The sequence below is a fragment of the Microcebus murinus genome, chromosome 17, assembly GCF_040939455.1.
Source record: "Microcebus murinus isolate Inina chromosome 17, M.murinus_Inina_mat1.0, whole genome shotgun sequence".
Lineage (NCBI taxonomy): Eukaryota > Metazoa > Chordata > Mammalia > Primates > Cheirogaleidae > Microcebus > Microcebus murinus.
The window spans coordinates 2,102,489-2,126,749 of NC_134120.1; the positions used below are offsets into that span (position 1 = coordinate 2,102,489).

The following is a 24,261-nucleotide window of genomic DNA, read 5'->3' on the forward strand; positions in this document are numbered from 1 at the left end:
TGCCTGTGTGTGTGGTGTGTGCCTGTGTGTGTGGTGTGTGCATGTGGGCTGTCCATAGTGTGTGTGCCTGTGTGTGTGGTGTGTGCCTGTGTGTGTGGTGTGTGCCTGTGTGTGTGGTGTGTGCATGTGTGTGTGGTGTGTGCCTGTGTGTGTGGTGTGTGTGCCTGTGTGTGTGGTGTGTGCCTGTGTGTGTGGTGTGTGCATGTGGGCTGTCCATAGTGTGTGTGCCTGTGTGTGTGGTGTGTGCCTGTGTGTGTGGTGTGTGCCTGTGTGTGTGGTGTGTGCATGTGTGTGTGGTGTGTGCCTGTGTGTGTGGTGTGTGCATGTGGGCTGTCCATAGTGTGTGTGCCTGTGTGTGTGGTGTGTGCCTGTGTGTGTGGTGTGTGCCTGTGTGTGTGGTGTGTGCATGTGTGTGTGGTGTGTGCCTGTGTGTGTGGTGTGTGTGCCTGTGTGTGTGGTGTGTGCCTGTGTGTGTGGTGTGTGCCTGTGTGTGTGGTGTGTGTGCCTGTGTGTGTGGTGTGTGTGCCTGTGTGTGTGGTGTGTGCATGTGGGCTGTCCATAGTGTGTGTGCCTGTGTGTGTGGTGTGTGCCTGTGTGTGTGGTGTGTGCATGTGTGTGTGGTGTGTGCCTGTGTGTGTGGTGTGTGCATGTGGGCTGTCCATGATGTGTGTGCCTGTGTGTGTGGTGTGTGCCTGTGTGTGTGGTGTGTGCATGTGTGTGTGGTGTGTGCATGTGTGTGTGGTGTGTGCCTGTGTGTGTGGTGTGTGCATGTGGGCTGTCCATAGTGTGTGTGCCTGTGTGTGTGGTGTGTGCCTGTGTGTGTGGTGTGTGCCTGTGTGTGTGGTGTGTGCATGTGTGTGTGGTGTGTGCATGTGTGTGTGGTGTGTGCATGTGGGCTGTCCATAGTGTGTGTGCCTGTGTGTGTGGTGTGTGCCTGTGTGTGTGGTGTGTGCCTGTGTGTGTGGTGTGTGCATGTGTGTGTGGTGTGTGCCTGTGTGTGTGGTGTGTGCATGTGTGTGTGGTGTGTGCCTGTGTGTGTGGTGTGTGCATGTGGGCTGTCCATAGTGTGTGTGCCTGTGTGTGTGGTGTGTGCCTGTGTGTGTGGTGTGTGCCTGTGTGTGTGGTGTGTGCATGTGTGTGTGGTGTGTGCCTGTGTGTGTGGTGTGTGCCTGTGTGTGTGGTGTGTGCATGTGGGCTGTCCATAGTGTGTGTGCCTGTGTGTGTGGTGTGTGCCTGTGTGTGTGGTGTGTGCCTGTGTGTGTGGTGTGTGCATGTGTGTGTGGTGTGTGCCTGTGTGTGTGGTGTGTGCATGTGTGTGTGGTGTGTGCCTGTGTGTGTGGTGTGTGCATGTGTGTGTGGTGTGTGCCTGTGTGTGTGGTGTGTGCATGTGTGTGTGGTGTGTGCCTGTGTGTGTGGTGTGTGCCTGTGTGTGGTGTGTGCCTGTGTGTGTGGTGTGTGCCTGTGTGTGTGGTGTGTGCATGTGTGTGGTGTGTGCCTGTGTGTGTGGTGTGTGCCTGTGTGTGGTGTGTGCATGTGGGCTGTCCACAGTGTGTGTGTGCCTGTGTGTGGTGTGTGCATGTGGGTTGTCCATGATGTGTGTGCCTGTGTGTGTGGTGTGTGCATGTGTGTGGTATGTACATGTGAGCTGTCCACGGTGTGTGTGCCTGTGTGTGGTGTGTACATGTGGGCTGTCCACGGTGTTTGTGCCTGTGTGTGGTGTGTGAATGTGTGTGGTGCTGCTCTGGCCGCAGACCGTGTGGCTGAGGTGCCCGTGCAGCCTGCAGGGACCTCCTCACGCTCAGTCCGAGCTCTGCACTTGTATGATTCTTAGGCCTCATTCTCCTGACTGCAGTCTGGAGCTCGCATTAACTCAATTATCATATTTTTAAATGTAATTATCATATAGTTTTAGATAAAATTCATTATTGTGTTTCTGCAGCCTTTGATACTTGGAAAACAGAGTCCTTGTTTCGCGCATCCTCAATTATGCTTGAACACAAGCCACACGTAAGCAAACACGAATTGCAGGTAGATAAGTCAGGCAAGCTGTAATTGTATTAATCACCCATGCGGCTTTAGGATTACTGCCGCATAGATTGTTCACGGGTGTGTGTGCATTCGCACTCTGTGCTAGCTCATGATTGCATTAGGGCATGTATCAAAATACCAATGTCTAGGAACTTAAATGTGAAAGTCTCTCTCGGATGTTGTTTTCGAATGTGTTGGCAGAATTTGCCTCTTTTAGAAATCAGTTTAAGGGATGTCTCGTGAGCACAGCCAGGCCCCGACTCCCTGCCCGTCCACGGGGCTGGAGTCACCACCCCGGCCTCTCTGTACCCCACGGGGGCTCTTCCCTCCCGTCACCCGCCCAGGGGACAGGGAGGTGTGTGGTCAGGCTTGAGACGCCCCAGGGCTCCTGCAGCGCAGGCAGAGCTCGGGGTGGTGGGAAGGGGGGCGCCTGCGGCGAGTGACACAGAGGAGGGCCTGGGCCACCCAGGGTCACGGCGGCTGGACGGCTGTTTTGGGAAAACCTGGCCTGCGTGGGCACGAGAGGAAGCGGTCTGCACGGAGCCTGCTTTGGGCAGCTGTGCGGGAAGCGTTGTCCGTGCGGAGCGGAGGGGTGCCGTGCAGCGTGCAGTCCGAACAGCGTGCTCTGTGTGGACGGGGTGCCGATGGCACTCTGCCGCCGATGCAAACCGCGGGAAGAGAGCAGGCGGTTCCCTGAGCCACATCTCCGAACTGCATGTAGCGAGCAGTGTGTCATCTTGCCTGCCACAGTGGTCACTTTGTTTTAAGGAGGAGGCCGACGTACTTGTCCCAACCTCAGGCATCGGAGGGCTGGGCACCGAGACTGACCCAGGACTCCGGGAGGCGCCGTCCCACCTCCGTCTGGGGGCGAAGGCCGCTCGCTCGTGGACACCCCGAGCAGGCCGCCATGGGGGCACAGGGCCCGGCCGCACCGAGGCCACACCGGGGCTTCCACTGCAGCTAGAAGTCCCGGGCATGTCCCGCAAATCCCACGAAGGTTTGGGGATGTGAGCGTCCGGCTGTGCTGCGGCTGCCAGAGACACCCAGCGGGACAGCCGCCCTGGGCGGGCCAAGGGCCGTGGTGTCCCGCAGCGAGGGCAGGTCGGCGGGCCGGGGCCTGGCCAGTTGTCTTAGGCCAGGGCGTCCCAGGCAAGCGCCGCAGCCCAGCACTCTCGCCGCGTTCGGGCTGTCAGACCAGAGAGGAAACATTCCCGGGAAGCGTGGCAGGCTGGTCCCTGCAGCCGGAGACACACTGCAGCCTTCGGGAGTGCTGTCTGAGCCTCCTGCCGCCGCCCGAACAAACCGCCACAAGCCGGAGCCAAACACACAGTCCCTCCCTCCCTCCCTCCCGAACTCACAGTCCCGCCCTCCCACCCTCCCGGCGCTGGAGGCCGGAAGGCCACGTTCACGGAGTGGGCAGGGCCGGTGGGCAGGGCCGGCCCCTCTGGAGGCTCCAGGAAGAATCCTTGCTGCCCCCTCCGGCTCCGGGAAGGACTCCTGCCCTGGGGCCACGGAGGTGGCCGGACACTTTACACCTGACAGCGGGCAGGGGCGGATGACAGCCCTTTGTGAGTCACGTGGACTCACAGCCCGCGGGAGGAAGACACGCCTGCCGTGGAGGGCACACGGGGTCACTCGGGACTGGAATGAGACCCGGGGTGGGGGGCAGGGCTCTGCTTCTCCGGGAGGGTGGGGCGCTCCCTTCCCGTGGGAGGACGTGATGGGGCAGGGGCCACAGCCCGCCAGGCAGGGATGAGCATCTCTGTGCCTGGCCCTGTGGTCGGGCCAGGGGGCCTGGTCCCAGGAGCAGAGTGGGAAGTCAAGGCACACAGACTCAGACCTTAATTTGAGGCCTTAGACCCAAACACACACACACCGGGAGGATCTGAGCTGCAGCCCCTTGACCCAATCACATCTGCGCGGGCGCTGTGCCCAGTGGGGCCCCCTGCCGGGTACGAGGGTCAGGGCACACCTGGGCGGCAGGAGGGAGACACAGTCTAACCCACTACGGGGATCATTGCCGATGGGAATATGAAATGTGGATTCGTAACGTTTTATTCAAGAGAAAAATATTTGTGCTGCTGATTAGTCCTTCTTATTACCATAAAAACAGTATCGTTTGTTTTAGAGAAATAAGACAGATAAGCACAAAAAAACATCCTTTTAATCTCCAATAATGGCGACTTTAACCAATGCTAATGATTTGGAGCATTTCTAGAACCTTATAATCCGCATGTGGTTATTATTGTGTGCGTGTGTCGGGCCAGCACGACGCTTCACAGTTTTCTTTTCACTCGGGAGGGCTGTGAGCCTCGCCGTGAGACCGTGAAGAAGAGTGCTCGGTGTCCGGTGCGCCCCAATGTTGCCGTCCCCCCAAATCCGCGTGCTGGGGCCTGTGGTGGGCATCTGTTCTTCTTGGTGGCAGTTTCGGTCTCGCGTTAAGGTGGCTCATTGCGCGTGTTTCCGAGTGACGTGACGCGGTGTTTGGGGAGTGCTGCAGGGCCACGTAACGCTTCCTTCTGCTGAGCCGTGCTCGCCGCGTGGATTCCTTTCACGTGGCTGGAATGCAGAATGTGTAGTTTCTCTGCTTAGGAATGTTGTAGCGCGTGCCTTTCTTGCCAACTCACCAACGTTTACAAGAAAATCAATGTTTTGTGTTTGTCCTTGAGCATGTAATAATGTGAATTAAACTCTAAACACTAGGAGAATGAATGCGACTTTTTTTAAAAGCCATAATTCCCTTAGCTATCGAAACAAACATTTTTTCATGTGCAACTCCGGGAGACCCATTCGATCTGCATTTTTTTCTTTCTGGATAACGTAGTTGTCATGTGACCTGCTAGATTGAGTTGAATACTCCACGGAGGTTTCTCAGAATCATCGTATGGCTCGTGTCTTCTTGTAACCATCCTCCGGCCTGATTTTATTATCGGCTATGAAACAGGAGGAGGTCTGGGGCCTAAAATACAAAATTCCTTCTGCGTGTGCGTTTGCGGAGAGGACTATGTCCAGACTCTCATGAAAGGGGGAATTGATCTTGATTGGTCTTGGTAATCGGCACCTGTGACATTCGTACGCGTGAAACTCTTGAACTCCGGCCAGGTTCCCACAAAGTCCAGGTGAGTGCTTTGCCGTTGAGCGGGCAGAAACAAGCCTCACCTGGTCCACGTCGCCAGCTCTGAGGACAGGGTGGACCAGATTTGCTGTCCGTGACCCTCCCGATCGCAGGGACGGCACAACCCGCCTTTAGGAAAAGCACCTGCAGCCTAATTCCATTTTGCAGAGTGAGCTTGTTCCTTCAGGGCAAGAGAGCCAGAGTGCAGGTGCAATTAGTTTCTTTCTCTCTCTCTCTCTCTCTCTCCCCTCCTTGTCTTTCACTTCTTATTCTTATTGCATTGATACATTAAAACCTGTGTTTTACTTAAAAAGGTTTTCTTTTAACCTTCCCAAAGATCTGACTGCGGAAAACTGTCATAGGATGAGTAAGAGTAAATCCATGGCCGGGCGCGGTGACTCGTGCTAAGAGTAAACCCCAGCACTCTGGGAGGCCGAGGTGGGAAGGATCGCTTGAGCTCAGGTCATGAGTTCGAAACCAGCCTGAGCAAGAGCGAGACCCCCGTCTCTACTATATAGAAAAATTAGCCGGGCATGGTGGCGCATGCCTGTAGTCCCGGCAGGAGGATCGCTTGGGGCCAGGACTTTAAGGTTGCTGTGAGCTAGGCTGACGCCAGGCACTCTAGCCCAAGCAAAGAGTGAGACTCTGTCTCAAAACAAACAAAAAATGAGTAAATCCATAGTGATGCCATCTGGCATGACTGAGCTGAGGGCCACACTGTCACGGGCTTCACACGTATGTGCTCGTCAGGTGTTCACAGTGACCCTGGGAGTGGAAAACGCCGTCCTGCCCATTTTCACGCAGAAGCCTCTGCAGGCAGAGGGGGAGGTATGTAAGAAACGAAGCAGGACAGTTTGCATCGTATAAAACTAAAGGAAACGTGTTCACCTTCAGATCAGAACGATCAGCGGTTTCCATTGCCTCATTCTGTTTTCAGTAATGCACCATATTCTCGTGAGCCGAGCGGACGCCTTTACCTTGCGTGCGGTAGCTTTAAGTGCATTTTAATCGAACTTGGAATCCACGCACCTGCCAAACTCGCAGTAAAAGAGCTGCACTGAACAGAATCATTCTCTCTCCATCTCATTCCCTCCTCTTCTTCCCCTTCCTAATGGGACTCTCGGCTTATTTTACTTAACCAGATGATAGAGCTGTGGCTTCCAGGAAAAAATGGCAAGATATTTGTGTTCCTGAAATAGAAGTGAGTGTGTCCAGTTGGTTATGCAACAGGCCTTGATAAACAGTTTCACTGCAACACTAGTTAATATTAATTTGGGGGCAACTGCTAAAAGTCAGTATATTTTATTTTATTTTATTTTTTGAGACAGAGTCTCACTCTGTTGCCAAGGCTAGAATGCCGTGGCATCAGCCTAGCTCACAGCAACCTCAAACTCCTGGGCTCAAGAGATCCTCCTGCCTCAGCCTCCCAAGTAGCTGGGACTACAGGCATGCACCACCACGCCCGGCTAATTTTTTTCTATATATTTTTAGTTGGCCAATTAATTTCTTTCTGTTTTTAGTAGAGACTGGGTCTCACTCTTGCTCAGTCTGGTTTCGAACTCCTGACCTTGAGCGATCCTCCCGCCTCGGCCTCCCAGAGTGATAGATAGGATTACAGGCGTGAGCCACTGTGCCCGGCTGGCATTTCGTTTTTAACCGCCTGCAAATGGAGTAGTTACGGGGTTTTTGCTGAAACAGCTTTATTGAGATGTAATGTAAATGCCATACAATGTACCCATTTAAGGTATACCATGCAATATTTTTTTTACTATGTTCATAGACAAATGTAACTGTTACAACAGTCAATCTTACAACTCGGACATCACCTCAAAAAGACAACCTCACCTGTAGCAGTCGCTCCCATCCCCACCAGCAATCTACGCTCTGTCTCTGGACTTCCCCATTCCGGAAATTTCACTGGAATGGAATCACACGTGGTCTTCCGTGTCTGGCTTCTTTCATGTGAAATGATGTTTTCAAGGTCCATCCGTGTTGTAGCGTGTATCAGGGCTTTATTTTATATATGGCACATGAGTTATATGAGCATGTGTATAACTGTATACTATTCCACTGTGTGGAAATACCGCATGTTGTTTATCCTCTCATCTGTTGACAGGTGTCTGGGTGTCTGCCCTTATGGCTGCAGCTCATGGCAAACACTGCCGAAAACAAAAACTCACGTGCACGTCTCTGTGTGGACAGGCGTTTTCATTTCTCTCGTGTAGTTTCTTAATTTTAAAAAATCCTGAATTCTCAGATGCTCCCATTATCCGAAACGCTTCCGTGTTTTCTGCTGGCGCTGTCAGAGCAGCGGGGGCCAGAGAACGCGTCTGGGTGTGGGACCTCGCTTCGCGGGGATTCAAGCCGTAGTGGTTGGACGTTTCCTCCGAGGCCTGGGCGTCGAGCACTGCTCAGCAGGAAGTGCTCACCGAGCCTTTATCTGCAGCACCTTCAGGGCGGTCGCTCCAGCCGCGGGGAGACTCGCCAGGCTAGCGGTCAGTTACAGAGAAAGTCAGAGCTTTCCGAAGCTTTAATTCCCCACGTTGCAAAGCCAGTCTGCGATCCTGGCGCTGCAGCACTCAGGGTCCCCCGCCGGCCGCCGTGGGGCCGGGTCCTCCTCCTTCGGGTTCTTGTCTGGGCTGCACGTCAGACAAAGCCCGCCGGCCCCGGGCTGCACCCTGGGGTGCACCTGAGCGTACCCAACACAGTCTCAGCGTGGCCAACACCACATCTGGTTTACTGCACTCTGTGCCCCAGAGAAACCCCACACCTGTTAGCAGTCAGCGCCCGGCTGCATCCTGCTCCCAGCCCTGCACAGTCAGTAACGCGCCGCACTCCCACAGGTTGGCCCGTCGCGGACTTTCCATACGCGCAGAATCAGACCACACGTGGCTCCCTGTGGCTGGCTTCTTTCACATAGCGTCGTTTCCAGCGTTCATCCGTGTCGTAGCGTGCACCACTGCCTCACTACGTGCCCTTTTCCTCGCTGCGTAATATTCCACTGTGGGAATAGCTCGAATTTTATTGATCCACTCATTAGTTGGACACTCGAGTTGTTTCCGCCTTCGGCTATTATGAATAACACTGCTGTGGATATTCATGTGCACGTGTTTGTGTGGACAAAGGTTTTTACTTCTCCTGGGGACGTCCCTAGGGGGAGAATCTGTTGGCTGTCACTAGGCCAGCTGTGCCGTCACGGCTCCTTGGAGATGTCTCCTCGGGCGCCAGGCCACCCTTCTTTGGGCCGACCCAGGACAACCTGTTTCTTCTGTGCCGCACCAGGGGGTCCCGTGCCCGGACCCCTACGAGCTGGCTTTGACGACTGTGGGAAGAAACAGCAGCGCATTCTGATGACAGTGCGGAGCTGACACGCTGCCGATCCGTGCTTTCGGCAGCTTTGCGTGTTTCTGCAAAAGGTCGCCTTCGTTTATTGAAAGCTCCTCACAACCACCACATAGATAAGTGCGATCGTAAGGTCATTTCAAAGGTGAGCGAACAGAGGGAACTTGCTTTCCCACATTTACCCAGGCGATCGAGGTCTGGAGGACCTGAAACCTGGGCTGCTGTGTGAATAAATACTGATTGTGATATAAGGTGCAGCGTGTGTTGCTGACCCTGTGCCCAACTCTGCTATCTGCAAACCTCGGGGTAGATTACATCTGCCTGCCGCAGGGGCCAGACGGAGGGGAAAGGGGAACTTTGATAAATATCTGTCTTCTGGGAGCCTCCCCTCCAGAATGGCCTAAGGCGGTGTAGGGAGGAACCGCCCTGGGTTTGTGCCCAGCAGTGAGGTGGGGAGGGGGCTGGCCAGCAGGACCCCGGGGTCCGTACGCTGGGCTCCAGGAGGCCGCACGGCTGAGATGCAGGTGAGGAATCTGACAATATGTCACCTGAGAGGTCGTAAGGACGTCTCCATTGGGTATTTTATTTTATTGTATTTTAGACAATGTCGGCCGGGCGTGGTGACTCACACCTGTAACCCTAGCACTCTGGGAGGTCAAGGAGGGAGGGTTGCTCAAGGTCAGGAGTCCAGCCTGAGCAACAGCGAGACCCCGTCTCTACTAAAAACAGAAAGAAATTAATTGGCCAACTAAAAATATATAGAAAAAATGAGCCGGGCATGGTGGCACATGCCTGTAGTCCCAGCTACTCGAGAGGCTGAGGCAGGAGGATCGCTTGAGCCCAGGAGTCTGAAGTTGCTGTGAGCTAGGCTGATGCCACGACACTCTAGCCCGGGCAACAGAGCAAGACTCTGACTCAAAAAAAAAAAAAAAAAAAAAAATAGCAATGTCAGCTGAGTGTAAGATCCCAAAGGAACACATTGCTTACGGAAGGAGGGCTGAGATTTGCCACTCATCGCCCTGAACATGCCAGGAATGGTAAAAATGCTGAGTCACTGTGTAATTTCTCTTCCGGGCTGTCTCAGGAAACACAAACAGGATGCTCTCTCTACACCTGTGCTCACCGCAGGGGACTGGGCGGCCCAGCCCCCCGAGTCAGGGACATTTGCCACGCGATGCTGGTTGGCTCGGTGGCTCCTGACTTTACTCTATTTGTTTATTAGAGACGGGGTCTCACTCTGTGTCCTGGGCCGGAGTGCCGTGACATCGTCACAGCCTGCTGCAGCCTCAAACCCCTGGCCTCAAGCCATCCTCCAGCCTCGGCCTCCCAGAGTGCTGGCGTGACAGGGCCGAGCCCCGCTCCTGGCCCGATTCCATTTTGGAAGCACCCCTTCTGGCTGACTGGGTCCTTGGCCCCTGGGCCCCGTTTGGTGCCGGCCCGGGTGGGATGGGGAGAACGGGGAGGAACCGTGGAGCTAGAACTGGGCGAGGCTTCGGCCCGCGTCTGAACCGACATTCCTGACCCACGTCTCCTGCCATCTCAGGAAACGTACAGTCTTTTTCTGGTAAGGCACCGTAATTCTCAAAATCACCCCTTACGGCTTTTTTTTAGCAAAACCAACCTGCCGTGGGCCTGACTCAAGTCTAAGGCAGGACCGGTTCTACAGGTTCAGCGTGGCTTGAAACATGTTTCCACATCTTTCCTCTCCCTGATATGAATCTTCCAGTCCGATCAGAACTTTGGGAATCGACCTTACAACGCTGTGAACAAGACACCACAGCTGCTCTTCTCCCCAGTGGCCTTTTTGTTACCTGTCGGAATTTTCTGTCGTGATTGGAGACCATCCTCTCTGTGCCGGCGGTCTTTCAGGAACGCGAGGCCGATTGTGAGCGTATCTCCACCTGCAGGGTCTGTGTGCGTGTGCGCACATGCAGGTAAATCGCTGTGCCAAAGGAGAAATCTCTAAACGTGGCACAGCAGGCATGCGGCTGGGGTGGCATCGGACCCCGTGGCGCGGTGCCCGGGCAGGCCGGCCCTCAGACAGACAGACAGACAGACAGACGGCGCCAGCCCCTTCCCTGGCTCCGGCCTGCAGCTGGATTGGGAGTTCGACTCTATCTCATCCGCCCCTTGGCTCTGGCAGGAGACATAACCGAATCGCACTTTCTGGGTGGCGGGCACAGGTGACTTGTGAGTTCCCAGGGGTCCCCCTCCGGTCACCCGCCCCCAGCGCAGGGCCCACGCCGGCCCCCAAGGGAAAGTTCCATACTTAAACTTTGGAGGCCAAGGCTGGATGTTTTGTTTTATGCATGTTTTACTCACAGGGGAAGTGAGACAGACCGATGCCCGGTGCACAACAGACGCAGAGACTAGGAGTTCCTTAGTTCTAAAAAGTACATCCTCCTTCACCACACGGGCTCACACCCAGCGCGGCCTGTGCTCTAAATGTGGGGGACGTGCTCGTTTCCTGTGGCTTCTGCCACGCGCTGCCACAAACGCGGCTCAGCACGGCAGAGGCTCAGCCTCCCCGGTGTGGGCAGGCGGGCTCCTTCCCAGGCCCCGGGGGTGGGGGGGACCTGCCCCGGCCCCCTGCCAGCGTGAGGCCGCCCCCCAGTCCTGGGAGTTCCCGGGCTGCGGCTGCGTCTCCGCGGCCTTCCTCGCAGGGCATTCTCCCACGAGTCTGTCTCTGCGCCCAATGTCCTCGCCCTGTAAGGACGCCAGTCGTTGGAGTAGGGCTCGGCCAACCCGGCACGACTCTGCTCAACTCGATTACACCGGCAGAGACCTGGTGACCATGTAAGGCCCCAGGTACTGCAGGTTAGGAGATGTATGTGTGTATGTATATATACATATATATATTTAGGGCATATATGTATGTACTCATATATATGAATATACGTACATATATATGTACACATATATATAATTTGGGGGGGTGGACAGAGTCTCATTCTGTTGCTCAGGCTAGAGTGAGTGCCGTGGCGTCAGCCTAGCTCAGAGCAACCTCAAACTCTTGGACTCAAGCGATCCTCCTGCCTCAGCCTCCCGAGTAGCTGGGACTACAGGCTTGTGCCACCACGCCCGGCTAATTTTTTTCTATATATTTTTATTTGGCCAATTAATTTCTTTCTATTTTTAGTAGAGATGGGGTCTCGATCTTGCTCAGGCTGGTTTCAAACTCCTGACCTTGAGCGATCCGCCCGCCTCAGCCTCCCAGAGTGCTAGAATGACAGGTGCGAGCCACCGCCCCGGGCATATATAGATTTTTGAGACAGGGTCTCACTCTGTCACCCAGGGTAGAGTGCCATGGTGCATCATCATAGCTCACAGCAACCTCAAACTCCTGGCCTCAAGCGATCCTCCAGCTTCAGCCTCCCAGAGTGCTGTGATGACAGGCGTGAGCCACCGCATCCGGCCCATGGACATGTATTTTTAAGAGACGCAGTTCAGCCCTCAAGAGGGAGTGGAGTCTGGCGGCTGACTCTGGAGCTTGGGGTTTGCAGCGCACAGGGCAGTGCAGGGGAGAGCCAGGAAGGACCAGGGACCTGCGTCCCAGCCCTGCCTCGCCCTCCCTTTGGCCTGCCGCTGGCCTGCCCACACGTGAGGTAACCACGTGTGCAGTTTGCAGATCTGTGGTCTGACCCGGTGAGGTTTCTTTGGACTTTTATGGAATCAACTCCTTGCAGAGAACCAGAGCCATGGCCCCCTGGAGCCCAAGGACACCTTGCCTGGGTTTGGGACCTCGTGCCTGACACATACCCGGACACGCTGGGCGGCTGTTTGGGAGGACCTTGGAGCACTTCTTTGTCCTGTAAATGTGGAGTGTATTTTGCCTGACCGCAGTCAGGAGCAGCCTTTGAAAGGCAGCATTTCCTTAGGAAATGCAAGACATACCCGCTTTGTTGAAAGAGAATTCTGAAAGCCCTCTCGACGCTAAAGACCGATGAATTCTGTCCCCTGAAACCTCGTTCAGGCCGCCGCTCGGGGCCAGGGCACAGGACAGATGCTCGGCTTCCTCCAAGACCAGCCGGGGTGAGGGGAGTGTGGCCCGAGGAGAGTGGACAGGATGGAAAGGACAGTGGCAAGGGGAGGCGCAATTCAGCAGAGGGTGCGTTGGCTAAAGAAACACTTTATTTACTTTTTTCCAGCTTAATATATTGTTATGTAATGTAAAATATATTAATACATTCAACATTCAGAATCCTACACATGCTAATTGATTTTCCCCCTACAACACACATATGTTGTCCATCCGATGACACTATGGCTTTGAGCAAACTTCCCTATTCAATAGTTCATCTGTGGCTGGGTGTGGTGGCTTGTATCTGTCATTCTAGCACTCTGATAGGCATAGGTGGGAGGATCTCTTGAGGCCAAGAGTTTGAGACCAGCCTGAGCAACAGTGAGAAGCCCCCATCTCTACAAAAAATAGAAAAATTAGCTGGGTGTGGTGGGGCATGTCTGTAGTCCCAGCTACTCAGGAGGCTGAGGCAGGAGGATCGCTTGAGGCTAGGTGTTTGAGAGGATGAGGTTGCAGTGAGCTGTGATGATTCCACTGCACTCTAGCTGGGTCCAACAGAGCAAGACACTGTCTCGAAAAAAAAAAAAAACAGTTTATCTAATTCACAATCCGTTCATACTAGCCTGGGATTTTTGCATTCAAGTGGTATCAGAGGTATCTTTAGAATTATTCAGTTATGAGGTTGATTAATTTTTAATACATTAATTTTGCATAGATGACATTATAAAATTGACAAGCATATAAAGAAACACTTTAATTGCACGTGAAATAAAACTTTGCTTCAGTAAAAAAAATAACGATATTTTTTTTACCAACCCCCAGGGTGGGGTTTGTTGGAGTAAGTTACTTAATTTATAATGAATATTGGGCCGTTGTTGGTGAGGAGCGAGTCTCATCCATATTCAGAAATAGCTTTCAATCTACACGTACAATTATGAAAATTATGGAAGTTGGTCTTTTCGTGTTTTCCCCTAAAATTGTGATGGATAAAGAAGTAGGTTCTGGCGTAAGTCAGCTCCCAGGCATTTAGGCTGATGGAAAGGGAAATTTGCACAAACTGCATGAAGGAGCCGTAATTGCTTGAAGTGCATTTGGACACCTGCAGGCGGAGACCACTCTGGAATCCATCTGGACACATCTGGGCAGCCTGGGGGGACCCGGTGACCGGGCCCGTCCTCCTGTGGCACGTCCCAGTGCTCTCGCCACGGAGCTCTCCCCCCGGAGCTCTCCCTTCTTTACCTTGAACATGGCATCTCCTTCGACGCATCGTCCGGATTGGGTTTGCGTTGCTCGTAGACATTTTTGCTTATCGGAAATGTCATTCATAAGGATGTATTTTACATTCGTGGAATAGCAACGGCACAGGGTCTCAAAAAGCTAGCTTTTTCTTTGGGCAGAAATCAGCCATTAAACGTCCCCGGGCGGATTCGCGCTCCTGCACACATATTGTGCTGCCGAGGGGAGGACAGGCGCTTGGCCGCCAGAAGACTTCTAGAAGACGGAGAGAACGGCAGAGTTTGGGGTCCTGTCTGTCCCCACCGTTCAGGCCCGTCTGTGGCTGCTTCCGCGCTGGCTGAGCAGGGGGGAGTCTGTCGCCGTGGGGCAGAGTCTGCTCAAGCTGGACAGAGGATGCAAAGCGTCTCTTCCCAATCATGCCTCCCAACCTCCAAAACCAGCCTGGGGGCCGGGCGCGGTGGCTCATGCCTGCAATCCTAGCACTCTGGGAGGCCGAGGCGGGAGGATCGCTCAAGGTCAGGAGTTTGAGACCAGCCTGAGCAAGAGAGAGGCTCCCTCTCTACTAAAAATAGAAAGACATTAATGGGACAACTAAAACTATATAGAAAAAATGAGCCAGGAGTGGTGGCACATGCCTGTAGTCCCAGCTACTCGGGAGGCTGAGGCAGGAGGATCGCTTGAGCACAGGAGTTGGAGGTTGCTGTGAGCGAGGCTGACGCCACGGCACTCACTCTAGCCCGGGCAACAGAATGAGACTGTCTCAAAAAAAAAAAAAAAAATGAGACTCTGCCTCAAAAAAAAAAAAAAAAAAAAAAAAGAACAAGCAGGGAGGTGGCTGCCACTCTAGTGTCACACTCCTCTCACTTAAAGCAAAGTGACATGCCTCAGATATCCAGCCTTCACTGAATCTGAAATACCATAGTTTCTAAGGCTCAGAGTGGTTTTACCTGCCACTAGGAAGAAAAACAACTGCCAATTCTAGCTGGAAGATGAGATTTGTTGATTGTGGTCAGACAGGATTTATGAGCAGAAAAATGAAAGTGATGTATAGAAAACAGAAGTGAGGCTCAGAAGCAGTCGGATTGGCTGCAGGGCAGCGGTTGCCTTATTTGAACATGGTTTGAGCAGTTGGTTCCTGCAATTGGTGCAAACTCACTGGCTGGTACAAGAGTAAGTCACCACCCTCTGTTAACACGCAACCTGGGCACAATGCACCATGTGTGTGCAGAGAAACCTTCAGGCCAAACCTGCAAGGAGGAAGCCTTGGGCTAAAATTCATTTAATAGTTATTACTGTGTAGTTAGTAAAGCATATGATTTGATATTGGCATAGAAGCTGCTTGTAACGTGAACATATATGATATGAATTCACAGCTGATGAATGACTCTACCTGGGAACTCTTTCTGTTGCAAGTTTTACTCTCTTCCAAAATTAAATAGGTAGACATGAAAAATACCCATATTAAGCGATCTTTGGCTCCCTCTGCTGAAACAGAAATGATCCTGTTTCAACTATTTTAAATAGCATAAAGTTGAAAGGTCTTTTCAGCACTGGCAGGGTTGGCGGCATCGTGCCAGGTCTGTGGGACAGAAAGATGTGTGAGGCAAAGTCGTCTTCTCAGACAGTTCACAGCGTGGTGGGGAGACGGACGAACAGATGAGGTGTTTGTGGCAGTTTCTGCAGCAGAGATGTGAGGAGCTGCAGGGACACACAGTTGCTGGGACCCTGGAGCCCCGGCCAGCTGAGGTCAGAGTGCCCGAGGCCAGGACCCCGAGTGGCCGGAGGATGGGGAGGAGGTGGGAGTGAAGGACACCTGCGGGCGCGGCCCAGGCGCACTAGGCGGCTGCTGCCATTTGTCGTTCAGAAGAGGCTGCCGGTGTTTATCCCAATTCCCAGACACACATGCACACACAGCAGTGCGCACACACTCACAGGCACACATACATATGTGTACACAGGACACACATGTGCACACACATACCAGCACATACATGCTCGCATATACACATACCTATGCACACACAGCAGCACACACACATGCACACATACATATGTGCATACAGCAGCATGCACACACTCACAGGCACACACACATATGTGCACACAGCACACAGACGCACACATAAATATGTGCACACAGCAGCACACACTCACAGGCATACACACATATGTGCACACAGCACACACACATGCTCACATGCACACACACCAGCACATATATGCTCATATGCACATATACATATGCACACACAGCAGTACACACACGCACGCATACATATGTGCACACAGCAGCGCACACACACATGCACACATACATATGCACACAGCAGCACACATGCACACGTGCACACATACATATGTGTACACAGCAGCACACACACATGCACACATACATATGCACACAGCAGCACACGTGCACACATACATATGTGTACACAGTAGCACACACACATGCACACATACATATGCACACAGCAGCACACATGCATACAGACATGAACGCACACGTGCACGCGCATAGGGCAGAGGGCTTCCCGAAGGGGTGTGGGGGGCCCTGCAGGTGTGAGCTCAGAGGCTGGACTCCGCTCCGGAAGCCAGCAGCCCACAGCATGTAACTGAGTCACTCTAGGTCTGAGTCAGACTTCAAGTTGACATATTCGTCGAGACAGTTTTTGTTGCAACTGGCAAATCCGACACAAATAACGAAAGCTGGGGAGTTGGGAAGCTGCAGAGACAGAGAACTTACAATGTCAGACACAGCCCAACTCAGGTGCCCGTCGGGATCCGTAGCTCCGTCTCTGCAGCCCCAGGTCCCTGCACACGGGCTGTGCCTCTCTGTGCAGCAGCCACGTCCTCAGCGAGGGACGACGTCAGCACAGCTGGGGCTCCGGGGCGGGGCACGGGGAGCTCCCCACCGTTTTTATTTCGGTCTCCATTCCATGTGGCAAACACACAAGCAGCCATTTCTGCTTGCTGGGCGTGTTCTAAGCACTTTTTACATGCTAACTTTAGTAGTCCTCATTACAACCATGACAAGCCGTACTAGTAATGCCTCCCTTTTATAGATAAGGAAACTGAGGCACAGAGAGACTCAGTGGCTTGCCCGAGGTCGCACAGCTCATAAGAAGCAAGCCAAGCCAGACGCGCACCCCGGCGGGCCGGCTTCAGAGCGTGGCCCGTACGGCCGCGCGGGAAGGATGTGCACGGAGACTGTGCGCCTCTCACGGCCCCGGCAACGGCGCCTAGGAAACGAGAGACTGGTCTGCAAAAACGTATAACGAAAAAATGCATCATCATCATTTTGCTGATAAAACACTTCGTCCTAATAAAGGGGTTTGTTGTGTTTTCCCTCCCTAGGATGCTGAAACTAGCAGAGGAGAATCTGAAAAAAGGAGAAACCTCAGCGAACTTTCCCAAGCGGCCTCGGAAGACAGTGACGTGTTCGGTAGGTGACACACACGTGACGAGTGTGCTCTCTCCTCTGGAGAGGGGTTTAGCTTTATGATTGGGGGGGTGGTCGGCGTGTCTGCTCTGGCCACCAACAACGCAGACCACGTAGAAACGTGGCGGGTACGGCCCCCTCCTCACCCTCCTGCCATCCCTCCTCCCACGTGACCCCCAGGCAGCTGTTCCCGCCTGGTTTTCGTTTTTGCTGTTGATTTGCATGCCTTCTTGTACACACAATCCCCCGACATTTCCCAGGCTTTTCCCTAAGAGGTGGTACTTCTCTCATCGTCCGTCTGTCCATTTGTGTGTGGGCATTAGAAAGTGCTCATAAAATAGTGCTCATAAAAAATAACCAATGAGGAAGTGGACCTGCACTGGTGACACAGAAGGCATTGGGAAATGACTGCTGTCCGCAAAATTCTACTTTTTTGTGTTGCCTTCCTGAATATAAGCCGCCTTTGCACATTGCTATGGTTTGAATGCATCCCCCAAACTCCACGTGTTGGAACCTGGATCCCAAATACATACGCTGGCTGGAGGTGGGGCCTCCAGGAGGTAATTAGGATTGGATCGGATCCTCGGGTCGGCAGGGCCTCGCATGCCGGGGCCGGCATCTTTGGGGGGCCTGCAAGGCCTGTCGAACCCGAGATGCTGCTCGGCCGCACTTGGAAAATGCTGTCGGCCTTGGTCCGAAATTTCCCCTCGCAACTCACGCAGCTTTCAAAACCTCCTTGCATTTGTTTAAACTCTATTTCCAAGAAACTTCCATGCGGAAATCATCTTTTACAGATGCTACTTTCAAGTAATAGATGCATGTAATGGATCCTGGCTAGTAACCTAAGCTATGAAACTATTACCGTGTTTCCCCAAAAATAAGACAGGGTTTTTTCTTTTTTTCTTTATTCTTCCTCAAGAAGACACCCTAGGGCTTATTTTCAGGGGATGTGTTATCTTTTTTTTTAGTATGGTACAACAATCTGCACTTATTCAAGTAGAGTTAAGTTGTCTTCTTCTGGAACATCATCATCACTCTCCAAACCCCGAATCCCATCCTGAATGTCTTGCAACTCTATTTCCTTTAGAACCATTGGCCCCGATCTCTCATGTCAAGCACTAGAGCTCTCATGGGGCAGATGAGAAGGGCTGCTCGTCTTCTTTCCCGCTCTGAGATGACATGCATGGGTTGTGGAGACACGCAGCGTAGCCACGACCGTCACTAGGCCTTATTTTCAGGGCAGGGCTTCTATTGCACACATGCTTAGCAATCCTGCTAGGGCTTATTTTATGGGTAGGTCTTAATTCCGAGGAAACACGGTAATAGTTAAGGGGCAGTCATTTCTGATGTCAAGTTCTGTTGCGGCCCTGCGGGCCCAGGAGCTAAGGGGCTGTCCGGCACTTTCCGAGGGGCAGCTGCCATCTGTGTCCCCTCAGATGCAGCCATTGTCCTTAGCAATCACTGCCGCACAGCCCCTTCTGTGATGCCAGCTTCAGCGCGTTGCTAATTATGCTGCTGCTGCTCCCTGCGGCCTTCTGTTCATATCCAGACAGAGCACTCGTCAGTCAGTTTCCTGTCAGAATGTCTTTGGAGTGGATATAACTCATAGAAATAAAGTCACAGGTTGAGACCTGGAAGAAATATTAGAAGCCGTCCCGTCTGCCCCCTCGTTTGACGCCGAGCACGTGCCGGCTGGGACAGTCAGATGGACGCCCAAAGGCTCGAGGGCCCCGGCCACAGGGGCAGGACTGGCGCCCGGAGCTCAGCCCCGAGGACCCTGGGGGACAGGGCCGTTCTCAGACTGTGCTTGACAGATGTGTTAAAACAGTCAGGCACTGTCACATGTATTACTCCTCTGTGTGTTTGAGTCTGTGGTCCCCAGCCCCCCGGCCGCAGCCAGTACCGGTCCTCGGCCTGTTAGGACCGGGCCATGCGTCCCTGCCCGAGCTCCGCCTCCTCCGCCAGCCCCTCCGTGGAAACCCTGCAGGAGCTGAGCGGTGGGTGGTGAGCCAGCGAGGCTTCACCTGCATTCACGGCCGCACCCGTCACTCCCATCACCGCCCGAGCTCCGCCTCCCGTCAGAGCGGTGGTGGCATTCGAGCAGGGGTCCTCAAACGTTTTAAACAGGTGCCAGTTCACTGTCCCTCAGACCGTTGGAGAGTGCGCACTGCGGGCCCGGGGCCAGTCGGCTGCCAAGCAGGACAGGCAGCTGCGGCAAAGACACCTGGCGGGCCGGATAAATGTCCTAGGCGGGCAGCATGTGACCCGAGGGCCCTAGTTTGAGGACACCTGCGTTAGATTCTCATAGGAGCACGAACCCACTGCAACCTGCACGTGTGAGGGATCCAGGTTGCGGCTCCTTATGGGGCTCTAACGCCTGGTGGTCCGAGGTGGAGCTGGGTGGTGACGCCAGCGCTGGGGAGCGGCCGCAAACACAGATGATCATTAGCAGAGAGGCTTGGCCGCACAATAAATGTCATGTGCTCAAATCATCCAGAAACCAACTCCTACCCCAGTCCGTGGAAAAACTGTCTTCCATGAAACCGGCCCCTAGGTGCCAAAAAGGTGGGGGACTGCCTCCTTAACCGAACTCTCAGGACGCTGTGTGCCATGGAGAACCCAGGTACACCTTCGGGGAGCTGCAGGCTTGGCCGCAGTGCCCAGGGCGGCCTCCAGGGGGCGCGCTCCCCCCCACGGCGGCGCGGGTTCGTCCTGGGCCAGAGCTCCTTCTCAGGCCAGCCCTGAGGCTCACGGCGGCGGTCACTCTTCTCCGTCCTACCGGGCGGTCTCTGCTGTGAGCCTTTGGACAAACCTCTGCCGCTTTGGGGAGGCCGTGCCGCCTCCTCATGGTCAGAGTGTGGACGCGGGCCTCTGGGCGAGGCTGGAGTCCGGGACACCCGTGCACGGTCCAGCACGGCCACGGGCCGGGGAGGCGGCCAGACGTGGCCAGCGCCTGTCCTGCCTCCAGTTCAGAGCAGGGCCCGGCGCCCGCCCGCCCTGCGAGACCAGCAGACGCTGCGCGGGGGCAGGACGGCTGCCTCGGTGGGTCCCAGAGCTTTGTAGCCGAGGGCCTGGGCGCTTGGGTCACTCGTAACGGGAACCCCCATGCGGGGGCCTCGCTGAAGTCCAGGCTGTTGGGGACCCACGCCAGTGCCACCTGCCCTGGACACGCTGGTGGAGGAGGGGCTCGCTTGGGAGACCGGCCCACGCCCACTCCGCCTCCCGAAGCTCCCGGCCTGACCCCTGAACTCCACTAACCCGGTTCCGATCCCCTTGACTTCCTCAGCCCGAGGCTCCGCCTGACAAGCATTGGCGGCCTCGGCGCGCCCCAGCGCGACTGTGACCCTGGGCCCTTTGGAACTGCCGGGGAGGGATGTTAAAAACAGAGAGAAGAGACCTTCTGGCACCTGCGCAGATGAGTCCCACGTAAAGCGTGGTCTGGCCGCGACGGGAGGCAGGTCAGGGTGTGAAGTCCGAGAACAGCTGTGACAAGAGGAGGGGTCAGGCTGGCTGCACGCCCGGGGACAGCGAGATCGGCAACGTCACCGATGCCGACATGTTCGTGCCCACATGAAAGAAAAGGGGACGTGTGGTGACCGGCCTGCCACACGGGGGTCCCGGCGAGCCAGTCTCCTCGAGGAGGGACTTTGTCTTAGAGTCGTGTGATTCTAAATGAGACCACGGGCCTCGAGGAAGGAGGATCTCTGGGTGGCTTCCGTGGCTCTGCCGTGGACCAGTGGAGCCCCGGCTCCCTGGCTGCTGTTCCCGGCCTCCGCTGGCTCACCCGTTTGCTTTCCTGTCCCGCCTCCCAGCGGGGTGTGGAAATGCCGGCCTCTGCCTCCCCGGCCAGTCTCCCCAAGACTGCCGGGCTCTGCCTCCCCGGCCAGTCTCCCCAAGACTGCCGGGCTCTGCCTCCCCGGCCAGTCTCCCCAAGGCGGCCGGGCTCTGCCTCCCCGGCGGGAGGGTGGACAGGTGAACACTGTCCGGCCTCACACAGACACAGACCCTTGAGCTCCCCCCGCCCCCGCCGCACAGTCCCCTCCCCCGCACTCCCTCTGAGGGCTCGCATGGCTGCTGGGGGTCAGTGTCTTGCCCCCCTAGGACAGCGAGTGTCCTGCCCCTCCCACCTCCCAGGGGGCAGAACTCTGCCTTCCCTCCCGGCCCTGCTGGATGCGCGGAGAGCAGCCTTAGGTGGGGACCGGGGCAAGCCCAGAGTCACGCTCGGGGGCCTCGTGGAGAGGAGGCTGCACTCACTGTAGATCCACTTCCACCGTGAATTCTGACGATTCTTAATTCATTTAAGCTGTTATTATCAGCGTTTAAGCTGTGCTGTTCTCTTGTATTTTTCCCCTTTGATTGTACGGCATTTAGCTGTATCACTGTCCAAAGAATTTTTTGTGGGTCTTGAATCCCATCTGTCATGTTTCTTTTTTTTTTTTTTTTTTTTTTTGAGACAGAGTCTCACTCTGTTGCCGGGCTACAGTGTCATGGCATCAGCCTCGCTCACAGAAACCTCCAACTCCTGGGCTCAAGCAACGATCCTCCTGCCTCAGCCTCCCGAGTAGCTGGAACTACAGGCATGCGCCACCATGCCTGGCTAATTTTTTCTGTATATTTTTTTAGTTGGCCAATTAATTTCTTTCTATTTTCAGTAGAGACGGGGGTCTTGCTGTTGCTCAGGCTGGTCTGGAGCTCCTGATCTTGAACAATCCACCCGCCTTGGCCTCCCAGAGTGCTAGGATTACAGGCATGAGCCACTGCGCCCAGCCCTATCTGTCATATTTCAGTAGAAAAATATCTGAGTGTATAAACATGCACCTTACAAATGAACTTTTATAATGCAAATGACTAATATGTTATTAGAAATATATTCACACAAGAGTTCAGGAGGGGTTTATTTTTGGTTTTGAGGTTTTCTGTTTGTTTCTTTCCAGTTTTACTGATATATAATAATTTTATAATTTATAATTTTTCACCTATGTTATCAAACTTCCTATACGAACAATAAGTGTTGGTAGCAGATGGGCAAACAGAGTCGGCAGCTGGCCGGGGGTGTCAGGCATCCAGACTCCAGACCGGGGCTTTGGCCCTGACCGCAGGAGCACCCGGCGTCTTAGCCAGGCTCTCCTCTGCCCTCGTGAAGGTGGCCGTCCCTGCGGGGAGAGGCTGTCCTCTGGGACACTGACCCTCTGGGCACAAACCATAAGAATGGTCACCGGGTACAGCAGCCTGCCCTGAGACAGATGCTCTCTGAATAGTCCTAGCTCGGGTCTACGGTGTTTTCCCGAAAATCAGACAGGGTCTTATATTTATTTTTCCTCAAGAAGACACCCTAGGGCTTATTTTCAGGGGATGTGTCATTTTCCCCTCAAAGCCTCAGCTCGCAGCGCACACAGGATGGCCGGGACCTGACGGGGGGAGCCGACCTTGTTGGTGGGGCTGCCCACACCTTTCCGGTCACCTCTGGGATAGTCGCTGTCACAACGGGGCAGATGAGAAGGGCTGCTCGTCTTCTTTCCCGCTCCTCGACGACATGCACGGGTTGTGCAGAGGCGCTGCGTAGCCACGCCAGTCACTAGGGCTTATTTTCGGTATGGGGCTTCTATGGCGCACATGCTTAGACATCCTGCTAGGGCTTATGTTATGGGTAGGGCTTATTTTGGGGGAAACACGGTAATTAGGCATCACACGTGCGAGCGAGCTATGGAAAGTGACGATGCCCTTCCTTTGCGGGGCCCTGACATTTAGATGCAGCGAGCCTTCTGGGCGGGCGCGCTGTGGACCCCCTGCCCAGCCGGCAGGGCCCTGCATGTTCCCACCGCGTGCTGCTGGTAAGGACAGAAGTGGGGGTTCGATTCCCGGCACCCCAGGCACAGCCTCTGTGTTGGAGCAGTGGAAATCAGTAGCAACCAGGACACGGGCTGCTGAGCTGGGGCAGGACAGGCCCCGAGGGCGAGCCAGAGTCCTGTCCTGCCCAGTGGGGACCGGCCCCCAGCCCCTACAAGGCCGCACAGCCTGGGAGCAAACGGCCTCCACAGGGTGACAGAACACCAAGGCGGGGCCATGCAGAAGGAAACTTCTGGAACCTGCGTCCTCCAATCCCACCCACCGGCCCAGGAGGCTCATGGGGGGCGTTCCTTCCCAGGCTAGCGCCACCTGCCGCCACTTGGTCCGTCCGGGACGGGTCAACTGCGAACGGGCTTGGTTTCCCTCCTCCAACTTAGCCATTGTTTTCGGCGTCTGTGGACGGGCCGCTGTCGTCCAGGGTAAAACATCCGCTCTTTCTGCCCCATCTTGACAGCGACTGTCCCAGAGGTGACCGGAAAGGTGTGGGCAGCCCCACCAACAAGGTCGGCTCCCCCTGTCAGGTCCCGGCCACCTGTGTGCGCTGCGAGCTGAGGCTTGGAGGGGAAAATAACACATCCCTGAAAATAAGCCCGAGGGTGTCTTCTTGAGGAAAAATAAATATAAGACCCTGTCTTATTTTCGGAGAAACACGGTATATACACGTTTACGTTTAAATGTGTGCATGTGTGCACATCACCAACCTCGTTCTCTACATTGTCTGCTCTGAGGCTCGCCGCCCTGAGACATGAAATTGATCACCTGAAGAAAACAGGAGAGGAGTGGGAGGAAGAAAGGATGAGTGTGTGTGTGGTGCAGACTGAGGGGCAGCTGATGGGAATTTGCACTTGGACTTGCTCGGGGTCCATGTCCAAAATTGAGCCGTGTTGTCCACGTTTCTTTGCTAAGAGCTCTGATTGCTGGCTGGACCAAGGACCACCTCTTGCATCGTGGGGGTCCAAGCCCATCAGCCCACCTGGACTGTCTTGGGAGCCCCAGCGGGTCGCCAAGTTCCTCCTGGTCCACCCGTCCATCCTCCACTCAAGTCGAGCACAGGGTCCCTGCTCAGAGCACTCACCCTCGCCCAGGCCTCTCTGACCGCATCCCACCCACCCTGCGCTCCCAGCCCCCTCCCTAGCCTCCTGGTAGCTGCCCCCTCTTGCAAGTGCCAAAGACAATTGAGCGAGGCATCTCCAGGGTGAGTAGACGCGTTCTAGGCACAGGTGGGGGCAG

At 54.7% G+C, this 24,261-nt stretch overlaps 1 protein-coding gene across 2 annotated transcripts in view; it reads left to right on the forward strand.

Annotated features, from left to right (window-relative positions):
• MBP (myelin basic protein) overlaps positions 1-24,261 on the forward strand; it is a 108,844-nt gene that overhangs the window by 36,636 nt on the left and 47,947 nt on the right. For both annotated transcript variants that reach the window (XM_075993789.1, XM_075993788.1), the window contains exon 3: positions 17,100-17,187. In XM_075993789.1, coding sequence (XP_075849904.1) covers positions 17,100-17,187 — 88 coding nt within the window. The remainder of the gene's footprint in view (positions 1-17,099; positions 17,188-24,261) is intronic.